The sequence below is a fragment of the Callionymus lyra genome, chromosome 1 (genome assembly GCF_982586985.1).
Source record: "Callionymus lyra chromosome 1, fCalLyr1.hap1.1, whole genome shotgun sequence".
Taxonomy (NCBI): domain Eukaryota; kingdom Metazoa; phylum Chordata; class Actinopteri; order Syngnathiformes; family Callionymidae; genus Callionymus; species Callionymus lyra.
Genome location: NC_141818.1, coordinates 27,715,919 through 27,726,915, shown reverse-complemented (window position 1 = coordinate 27,726,915; position 10,997 = coordinate 27,715,919). Strand labels below are relative to the sequence as shown.

The following is a 10,997-nucleotide window of genomic DNA, read 5'->3' as shown; positions in this document are numbered from 1 at the left end:
ATTGTGTCTTTGTAGATCTGGAAAAGCCTATGACAGGGTGCAGAGAGAGGAACTATGGTCCTGTATGAGGGAGTAGCACAGAAGTATGTTAGACCGGTGCAGGACATGTATGCCAACTGTGAGACAGCGCTGAGGTGTGCTGTAGGTGTGTCAGTAGTTCAAGGTGGAGGTGGAGGATTTTAGAGTCAACAATCCAAAACAGTGGAGATTGTGGAAAAGAGGTGAAGAAACGTGTTCAAGCTTGTGGAATGGGTGGAGAAAAGTGTCAGGGGATAAATGAGTATCAGCCAGAATGAAAGGAAATATATACAAGACAGAGGTGAGACCATCGAGGCTGTATGGTCTAGAGACAGTGGCACTGAGGAAAAGGCAGGAAGCAGAGCTGCAGGTAGCAGAGATGAAGATGTTAAGGTTCTCTTTGGGAGTGACGAAGATGGATAGGATCAGGAATGAGTCAATCAGAGGAACAGTACATTTTAGATGTTTTGGAGATAAGGTCAGAGAGGCCAGAATGAGATTGTTTGGTCATGTACAGAGGAGGAACAGTGAGTATATTGGTAGAAGGATGCTGGGGTTGGAACTGCCAGGCAGGAGGTCTGGAGGAAGACCAAAGAGAAGGTTTATGGATGTAGTGAAAGAGGACATAAAGTTGGTTGGTGTGAAAGAGGGGGATACAGAGAACAGGGTTAGATGGAGGAGGTTGATTCGCTGTGGCGACCCCTGAAAAGAGCAGCCGAAAGGAAAAGAAGAAGAAGAAGAAGACTGTTGATTCTAAATACAGCTCAGTTTCATCTTGCATTCAAAAAAGCTCAAATGAACAAATGACACACAGATTGAGGGGTCAGAGGTGTCAAATATTTGGAGGGGTCCTGCCACCTGAAGGCTTTTCTATTGGTGAGCTTGTGGGATTTTCAGCAGCACCAGAAAGATCTACACGGCTTGTGACTGCAGCTTCCTTCAGTGCTGGATGCTTCTCTTCTGCTGCTTTACTCTGCTGCTCTCTGTTTCTGATCCCACTGTCCTGAGAACCAAGCTTGATGGGTCCAAGTACGTTCTTGGCCACAGTTGTAAGCTGACTGACGAAGCTAGTCTTGTCACCAGGTGACATCAGACGAGTTTTACACAGAGAGGGGCTGCAGAGGGAGGGGGTGACTCCTGTTGGCGAGGGGGAGGGAGAAGGAGAATGTTCTTCAACCACCTCAAGGCGACATTTGTCCTCCCAGTCAAGCGTGCCACGGTAGCAGTTGCCAGATCCAAGTCCTGGTCTGACTTTCCCCAGGAGTAGCGGCTGCCCATGAGGTGGGACGACAGGAGCCAGCGCCCGAGGGGGAAGCTTGGGACTCTTTGAGCCAACATCTGATGTTCTTGTCTCTTTCTCTGCTTCCATCTTTCTCTCACTCAAACCTAATGATTTAAAAGTTTTAATTAATGGACTTCCTGGCCCGTTGGAGGGCAAACTAGAACGAGCTGGAACAGTCCTGTTCTCTTCTTCATGTGCCTCAGACAACTCCTCTTGAAGACTTTTACTGTTAGAAAACAAACCTTTGGGGGATTTCAGGTCTGGATGTTTGCTAGTGAAGTCATGACGGCCCTCTGGAGCGTCAGATATTCCTATCCTGGAGGGGGGCCCTGTGTGAGGTTTCCTGGCTGGTTGAGATGCTGAAGCTTCAACTCTGCTGAGTCTCTCCTGGATTGTCTCAGTGTCCTCCACCCTCCTCTTCTCCCTGTCCCTCCCTCGTTCTCTTTCTTCCCTCTCTCTTCCAGCTAGAATTGTCTCTCTGCTGAGTGGTGACTCTTGTCTTCCCAGTCGTCTCACTGGCTTCAATGGGGGGTTGGGAGGGAGGGTTTCTCCATCAGTCTCCAGCAAACTCTGAAGCCCGAGGTCGCACAGGAACGCATCTTTACGGAACTCTGAATGCTGCACTTCCAGACTATGCTTCCTGAGCGGCCCGCCCAGTCCTCCTGTAGAACTGGACTGGGTCAGAGGTGAACCCAACTTCTCTGCTGACTGCACTCTCTTCAACAGAGGAGAGCGGGGAGGCTCTGCACTCTTGGGTCTGGGTCGGACCACCGGAGGCGAGGAATGCATCTTGATGGGGAAGGACTGGGTGGTGTTGGAGCTTCCTATAGTGTGGCCGGGCAGGGGTGGCGGTGACGACTTTGTGGGCGAGGGTGTGTGAGCGAGGGGTGAGAGGGGGATGTTGCCCGCAGACTTGCAGCGGGCCGAGCGATACTGGCGGTGGAGTTTGGGGGAGAGTCCGTGGAGTGAGCTTGGTCTCATGTGTTGAGAGGGAGCGGGTGAGTTTGGGGTGCTAGAGGCTGGAGAACTGCTCTGTGAAGAAGCTGCAAAGACAAATTAAAAAGAACAAAGCATAAAACCGATCAAAAATACAACATATTTATAAAAATAAAATTAAGCTTTTGATCCAAAAAGATTAACCTATACACCTCGAAGACACTTAAAATAACAGAGAATTATATGAGAGACCAGTACCAAACCGGGACTAATGAAACTTTAAGCATGTCTAATTTTGTCTGAATTATTATGTGGTTAAATTGAGACGTGTGGCCATAGAAGTTCAGAGGTGAGAGGTGGTGCTATGAATCATTGCTCTATTTTTCAAATACATGTTGAATGTCTATTACTATGCAAGAAAGTCTGAACTTGTGCCACTATGGTACAATCACTACCTGTCTACTTATTTCTGGTTTATCCATGCGTTTAAATATACCGTATGTACGTTATAATATCATGATTCATTTCCTAAATCAGCTTGTCAAATTTCTGCCACAGTTTTCTGTCTCAGTGATATGATCCCTGATGTTTTTCCAGACCCTTGTCAATTTCAGATCAATGTGAGTGATTTGTGTAGATTGTCCCACCAAGATAGGAGGTCTCTGGCGTAGAACGGTATCCTTGCGTGGGCGAGCGGGCAGACAGGTTGTGAGTCGGCGAGCCAGGAAGACTCTCACTTGAGGACAAAGGGCGGTTGAGTGAAGACAGACTGCGGCTGGTGTGCAGGAGGTTTGACTGCTTGGTGATCTTGCGAAACAGTGAGTTGCGCTTTTTACTGCAGAAGAAGGAGAATCCATGTTTGTTTGATAAAGTTATATGAAACAGTAAAAGGTTATTGGCAGTATATAAATTAATATAATTAACTATGCATGAATAATAAGACTTTGTGACCCTAGTCTAGAAAGGTCCTGTAGAAATAACCCTTACCTACTTACTTACTTAATAAAACTATCAAAAACCTTATTTAAAAACAAGAATAATAGAGGAATTGAAGATAAAGTACACATGAGGAGGTGTACCTGTCTTGGCCATCCTTGCCCATTGTCCTCCTGTTCCGTCGAGCCATTTTACACTTGGAGCTCGCCTTACGAGCTGGACCCACTTTGATGGACGTGTTTTCAAAAGGAGTAGTTGTGACAGTTACCTTGTTGCCGCTCTGTAAACCCAAGGAAAGTGTCTAGTCATTCATCTGTGTCTAGTTGTTGCAACATATTCTGGTGGACTAAAATCTAGAAACCCAGACATAAAGAGTTCACTGCAACATCGTATAAAGTTAATTTTAAGACAGATTTACAATTTCTTTACACAGGAAAACTTCCTTGAAATATCCAACATTGTAATTGAAAGAGTTCTAACCAACAGTGTTTAAAGGAGTTAAAAAGTTGTCAACACAAGCAACATCATGACAAAAAAGTAAAAATGAAACATCTGACGCTAAAAAATGATCAATATTGCAGAGGAGCTTTCAAAAGTACACCAAGATTGGCAAAAGGATTTAAAAAACACTTGAACACATGCCTACCTTGAGAATCAGCTCTACAACTTCAGTGTGCACCAGACCATGGACAGGCTCGCCATTGACGTGAGTAATGAGATCCCCTGCACACAGTCCAGCTTCCTGGGCGGGCCCACCATCCTCCACATGCTGAGACACAAACATCAGATGTGAAAGGTAAAACGAATATAGCTTCATTCTTAGCAGTGACCTTCATATAGACGAGTGTGAAGTCACTCATCCTCCATGTTGAAAAGACATCTTTAATAAATATAATGAAAACAAAAGCATGAATGTGAGGGCATGTTTAGTGATGGCACCTGAAAAATCACACCTTTCATTTATATTTGTCTTTCACTTGTTTTAAAACAACAAGACAATAATCCTGTATGCGTTTAAACTTGGAAAAGATCCAGTTGAAAATATAAAACAATTCTTACCCAAACAATATGATGAACGCTGTAGATGTCACTGTCACCGATGTACACTCGGATAGCTCTGAGTGTAAATCCATACTTCTTCCCGGACCGATGGATGGTGATCGGGGAACGAAGCACACTGACCGCTGGGAAGAAGTCTCTGTTGGGTGAAGAGTCACGCGATGAAGGGTTGGAGGAGAAAGAGTGAGGAGACATTGGACTGGCCAGAGGAGAAAAGCCACAATGTTGATCAACTGAAAGAAAGGAGCAGATACAGCTGAACACGGATGTTTTTTCAAACATATGTTTTCATTAATTCAATATAGAAAATCTAAAAATGACAGTATATTTAAAGATTACATTATGTTAAGTAGAAAAATACCCAATAAATTAGATACAGACCTTTGCCAAGTATTTATAGTACTTTCATACTGACTGTGTAAACCCGTAGCGTTTATTCGTACCTTCTAAATCCAAAGCAAGGGTTGTCTTCTTACCTGAAGGAATGATGACTGACAGTGCTGTGGCAGAAGCAGACTTGATGACCTTGTTGCCTGGTCTAGAATTGCGCTTATCTGCATCACCAGACAAATGCTGGTGCCTAGCCCTGCGTAGCACCAGGTCATTGGTAGCACGTGGACCCACCGGGTCACACAATGGAGTGATGACATCACTGGCCACAGCTGCTGGGCTCGAAGATATCGTGGAGTTAGTTATAGTTGGTGTCTCCCCATGCTTTGGTGACTTGTCTGTGAGAATGATATCAATGTATAAGCTCTTAGAATATGATCAACATAGTTTGTCTTGTACCCATAAACATAAAACAACATAAGACATCAGACTGCTTATTTCCATTTTCGTAACATTTTAAAAATCATGCATATCTCTCCCTAGGACGCTGATGAGAAGTTCATCTATGCTTTTTAGCCCAGGGTGGACTACTGTGACTCTCTTCTCTCAGGATTATCTTGAGTATCATTCATGTGAGTGAAAAAGGATGTCAACAAACGGAAGAAGAATCTTTCCGCTTGTTGACACTTCCAGCCATCGATAACCAGGCCCAGGCTCTAGCCATCGACTACCAAGCCTAGGCTTCAGCTTCAACCATGTGGACCAGGCTACGGCTACAGCTACGGACCATTAGATCCATCAAGCGTCTGGCCATGGTCTCAACCTTTAAAGCCTAGCACCTGATCTTGTCCAGTGTGACTCGTTTTTAGCCTAGATCTGTGGCTGGAGAATCAGAATAACTGCAAAGTAAGTGATGTGGCCAAATCTTAATGTCTGATATTACAGCAGGTTTCCTTGGAATATTCATTGATCTCTTAACATATGGTTTTATTTTCACACTTTTTAATACTAGTTATGTTCTTAATTATAGCATATCTGAGAAAAGAGCACAGGCTCACCCAGTGTATCATAATATTAATGCTGAGAGCTTTAGAGTCAGTAAACGCTTTGGATATGGAAATTAGATATGGTTTGACACCATTATCCAGTATAAACACAATCAAAAAATGGACCACAACAACACCAAAAGGCATCTCCCACCTTGAGGAAGTATTTAATAGGTCTGATGATTGTGTTACTGGGGAGGTGTGTTTACTAGGCGATATGAACACCGATGTTTCGGATGAGCACCACTTCATGTTCAAGGCACACCAAAATCTCTGCTCCAATTTTAACCTTACTCAGTTAATGCAGATGCCCACTTGGATAACTAAATCATACAGTACTATGGTTGAGTTGGTGCTGGTGACAGATAAATACAACATTTCTAATAGTGGGGTTATTGATTTGGGGCTAAGTGACCACTCCTTAATTTTCTGTACGAGTAAGATCCAGAAATCAGCTCTGGGCTAGCATAACTCAGTCAGAATAAGATAAATTAAGTCTTACAGTGGAGCTTAACCAAAAACTGTTGAATATGGATTGGTCTCGGGTTATCAGATGTGTGTCTGTAAATAATTTTTAAAACAATGTTTCTAACTGTGGTTAATGAAATGGCTCCAATTAAAGCGCTTCCTCTGAAAGTTAGACCTGAACCTTGGGTAATTGAATAAATCAGAAGATCTTTTAAGCTAAGAAATTATACTCTTTCTTAGTTCAGGAAAAATAAGGATGAACAGGTTTTTAAAGCTTTTAAGACCCTCAGAAATGAGGTGAACAGACTCATTAAGAGAGCTAAGACAGCATTTTTTAATGAAAAAATATCGGAACACAGGTCTAACCCCGTCAGTTATGAGAGTGTCTAAATGTAACCGGGTATAGCAACAGGCTTAAAACTAAAAGCTAAAAACATCCAACTAGATAGAGGAGGTTCACTTACAGTACAACTGAAAACATAAGTGTAGCAAATAATCGTAATCATTATTTCGTTACTATAGAGAATAAGCGCAGAAGCTCGCTAGACAGTGCACTGGCAGTTAGTATGCATCAGGATAGTGTCCATACTAACTAGAACGCAAATTCTCCACAGATAGTATGTCTCAAATCAAACACTGCCGCTATGTACTAACAGGAAATTACACGACAGCTTCTTCTTCTACTTCTATTTAACGATGATTGCAACCAGCTGTAGGAACACTATCGACACCTGCTGGGAGCACGTTATGGATCAAGAAATATGAGAAACTGTTATTTCATTTAATATTTTAATATTGTTTTATAGTTATTGCACTTTGTAATTGTCTCCCTACCCCAACTTCTCTGTGGAGGCACACACACATATTCTCTCACTTGACATTATACACATGCACTTGCAGACACTCACGGACACTGATGTGTCCTATGTGTCGTGTGTCATGTGGCTATTGGAAAAAAACAATTTATTTATCAATAAAGTTCTACCTTACCTTACACACACACTAACACTCTCACACAAAGGGACCACACTGGAAATAAGCCTTGGCTTTCTTGTGTTTTCATCCCTTTGGCAGCAGGTGTGTCTATGTATGTTCAAACATCTAACTGTTGTCAATAAAGATCTCAATCAATCAATCAACCAATCAATTCAGAACTCTGAAGCTCGTGTTCTGACTAAGACTAAGAAGCGTGATCACATTTCTCCTGTGCTCTCCTCTTTCCCTTGGCTTCTAGAATTTGGAATACAACTTAAACTCCTGAAAGCTTTACATGGTAACACCAACATACATTATTGATCTCATACAAACATATCAGCCTTCTAGGATGTTATGATCGTTAAACTCAGATCTATGAGTTAAACCACAATAAAGCTTGATGAAGGACTGACTCAGGCTCTGCTGGAGGAGTTCTTTGTCTCATCACCAGTACACATGATTTTCTAAGCAGCTCTCACCGGCTCCGTTGATCTCTTTAAGGCTGTTCTTCTGATAGAGCAGACTGGGTGATGGAACATTGCTGCCGTCCAGTGAGGTGCCCCGAACCTTGACGGGTGCTTGGCGGGACAGGAAGTCCGGCTCTCCGTCAACGTGCGAGGCGAACCGGTGCGTGTCCATCAGGGCTGAAAAGCGTCTACGAGCTCCCAGAGGAGGGCTGGAATCCCCCTCAGTATAGATGGACTCTGAACAAGACAAGCGCTTCCTGCAATCAGAGGCCATAACATCAAACTGTTTATGTAAGGACGAGATATTAAAATAAACACAGAGTATATGAGCGTTCTCTTTCAAAGCAGCTTTCCTGATGATACATATTGAATTGAGCCGAAGACAACTGTCTGTTGCAGCTGCTTGATCTCAGCTGTCAGTGCAGACCCAGCAGATCCTCGTCATCCCTCTAAGCTGCTATGCCGGCGTGGTTTTAATGACGCTGGGTGCCTTGCTGTGGGTGAATATTTGACATCAGTGAGAACGAAACTGCATCTCTAAATGAAGTGCAGCTAATTAGTGTGAAGAAAGTCAAATAATGAGGAAAAGCTGTTGTTTTATATCCATCACTAAACATGTGCAACCCAAATACCGCGCACAACTTAAGTAGGTCAAAGCGGGAATATTTCTATAATTTATCAAGAGACTGGAGAAAATGTGTGATGACAGCAGAAGAAAAGGAATGTGAGAAACAAAAATGAGAGAAAAAATCTCTTTTGTGAATCTCTTCAGAGTTGATGCAGTGACTTCATCAGACTACCCAAAATATGTTATTTTGAAGAAACTTAACAAGACCATTATGTCTATTATTAAATGTATATATATGAAACATGACTGCTGTAAAAAGACAACATTTGAGGTGAAGAACATAAAACAAAGAGCTAAAATGAAAGCTAATCTTTTGACTTTAAAGTGATAGTTCACCCAAAATTCAAATTTCACTTTTTTTCTACTCATCATCATATGGACTAAGGGTTGGGATTGTCAAGGTGTCACAACAAGAGGCACGTTACAGACAAGCAATACGGAGGTATTTGTTTGTTTTTTATTTTTGCCTATAACTCTAAAAGGGAATGGACTACTGAAAATAATCCCAACCCTTAGTGAGTAGAACATGAGTGAAATTCGAATTTTGGGTGAACTAACACTTATTTCTTGGGACTTACAACTCAGGAGACCCGGTCTTCCAGCCTTTGTCCCTCAAGCTGAAGCTGCCAAGGCTCTCCCGTTTGGTGACCCGATCCTCACGGGCACTCTTGTGCTCCCGCCGGGACACAGGAGCTGTGGCTTTCTGCTCCAGCTGAGAAAGATGTTCCATGCTGCTGTAAACCTGCCCGAGTCACAGTCAGAGAGAGAAATGATTGACGTTCACACACACTGAAAAATATTTGAAAACAAACAAAGTGCTGACCACACATTCTCAAGTAGATTATTAGTTAGCTACTTCTCTACCCTCGATTCTAGTGTAAGAAATGTTTATTGCCAACAGTAGTGCAAAATGTTTATTTAATCTGTTAAAAAAGAAAACGTAATTCCATTAGACAGCTTTAGTTTAATACAGTGCAGCCATTATATTTTGCAACCACATGAGCAGCACTCTGACTGAGACATGAGTAGGAGGCACTGCGTATATTTACCAGTGACCACGGTAAAGAGCCTCAACTCTGCTAACTGGAGCAAAACCATCTTACTGATCACCTTTGTGTCGCCCCAGTGTATTATGTATGTGTATATGTATCTAAGTGTTGTTGTACATTGTTTTCGATTTTGGATAATTTATTTATTATTGTGAAGTTGGAAGTGCATTTAAGTTTTTTGGATGTTTGAGCTTTTATTTTGAAAGTCACCATGCGTGAGGCTTGTGGATGTTTAAGAAGGAGAGCATTTATTTGCATATTGTCAATGACTTTAACCCTCGTGTTATCTCAGGTATCAGCTAACAAAGTATTGTTCGTGTCCCAATTTTGCTTCACATCAGCATCTTATTTTTTGTTATATTAACCCTGTTTAACAATACATTTTCATTTTTAATTTACGTTTAGTTTACATGGTTGATTTGGGGAAAAAGCCTGAAATACACCCATTCGAAGTAAGCCACTTGTGTCTGTCAAGTCCCAACATTCCCTTACCTCGAGCTATTTTGAAACAGAATGAACTTCACACTAAATCACTGACTCGGTCGTGAGTACAGGTTAAAAAACCCTTATCTGAAATCTTTGCTTTGACCCAGATGTCAGGAGCAGTCGAGGAGGAAGAGTTTCACCTTGCTGAATCGAGGAGAACAGGAGGAGAACTGTCTGATTTCCACCGGCTCGTCATCATTGGTGTCATCCTCGTCGTATGTATTGATGTGGTGGTAGCGATCGGAGCGTGCTGTCAGAAGAGGAGGTGAGGCAGGCTTCAAATATATGCAGCGTCACTTCTTGTGAGAGTCAACACAGAATCTTTGTTGAGCCATGACGAGCATGACGGAGACATGAATCCACACACTCACTATCGAAATAACTGGTGTCCTCCTCCGACTCCAGGTGAGGGACAAATTCAGCCTTCTGCCTCAGCAAACTGTTCCAGTCCAACTCGGAGAAAAACAAGTTTTTCTTCACCTCAAATGCTCCCCCTGTTGATCAAAGTAGAAAACACACCAACAATTGAATATATCCCATGTGCCCATGTGCCATGTAAAAACAGAAATTTCTGTCAATGAAGGGAAATGTCCCCCCAAAAATTCTGAAATATATACAACTGAACAGAAACTTTAATTTCTCGGACATATTATTTTGATTTATATTGCATTATCTTCAAGACTATGTGGACAGCTCCTATTTTTTGTTTACAAAATATAAGTTACAAGACAATTCAAACCTAAGCTAAGCTTTTTCTTTCTTTTTTTAAACATGCATCTATGACGATGAGTAATGATCTCAATATATGACGTACCTGAGCCCAAACGGGTTAGAGGATTGGTCTGCAGCAGGGCCGAGATGAGAGCCTGAGCGTCCGGTGGCAACATTTCATCTCCATCAGGCCAAACAATGTCGTCTGGCAGATTCAAAGAAGAGCAATGACAGGCAGGTTGTATCAATTATCGATTGATAAATGTTTTAGATTCCATTTTCTCTCTCACCTGTAATGACCTGTCCAAAAAGTTCTTCAGGAGTGTCTCCAAAAAAAGGCACACAACCCACCAGGAACTCGTACAGGATGATGCCCATCGCCCACCAATCAACTGGCTTCCCGTATCCCTGACAGAGAATCACTTCAGGAGCTATATACTCTGGAGTTCCACACACCTTGAGTAGACATAAGACACAGGATAAGAACAGTGGACAAAATATCTGCAATTCTTTTTTGTCAGTTTGATTACTTCTAGAAGAATTAGCCGAAACACCTTTAATATGTTTTCGATTACAGCAATGTGACTTGTAAGACCTGTGCTGCTT

At 42.3% G+C, this 10,997-nt stretch overlaps 1 protein-coding gene across 2 annotated transcripts in view; it reads right to left on the bottom strand.

The window, feature by feature from the left end:
- Positions 1-365: 365 nt before the first annotated feature.
- Positions 366-10,997, bottom strand: part of mast1a (microtubule associated serine/threonine kinase 1a) — a 50,407-nt gene continuing 39,775 nt past the window's right edge. For both annotated transcript variants that reach the window (XM_087799647.1, XM_087799641.1), the window contains 12 exons: positions 10,682-10,847; positions 10,495-10,596; positions 10,052-10,174; positions 9,821-9,930; positions 8,724-8,887; positions 7,530-7,774; positions 4,708-4,959; positions 4,232-4,464; positions 3,819-3,941; positions 3,316-3,452; positions 2,884-3,071; positions 366-2,343 (listed from right to left, as the gene is read on the bottom strand). In XM_087799647.1, coding sequence (XP_087655773.1) covers positions 851-2,343; positions 2,884-3,071; positions 3,316-3,452; positions 3,819-3,941; positions 4,232-4,464; positions 4,708-4,959; positions 7,530-7,774; positions 8,724-8,887; positions 9,821-9,930; positions 10,052-10,174; positions 10,495-10,596; positions 10,682-10,847 — 3,336 coding nt within the window. In that variant the 3' untranslated portion in view covers positions 366-850. The remainder of the gene's footprint in view (positions 2,344-2,883; positions 3,072-3,315; positions 3,453-3,818; positions 3,942-4,231; positions 4,465-4,707; positions 4,960-7,529; positions 7,775-8,723; positions 8,888-9,820; positions 9,931-10,051; positions 10,175-10,494; positions 10,597-10,681; positions 10,848-10,997) is intronic.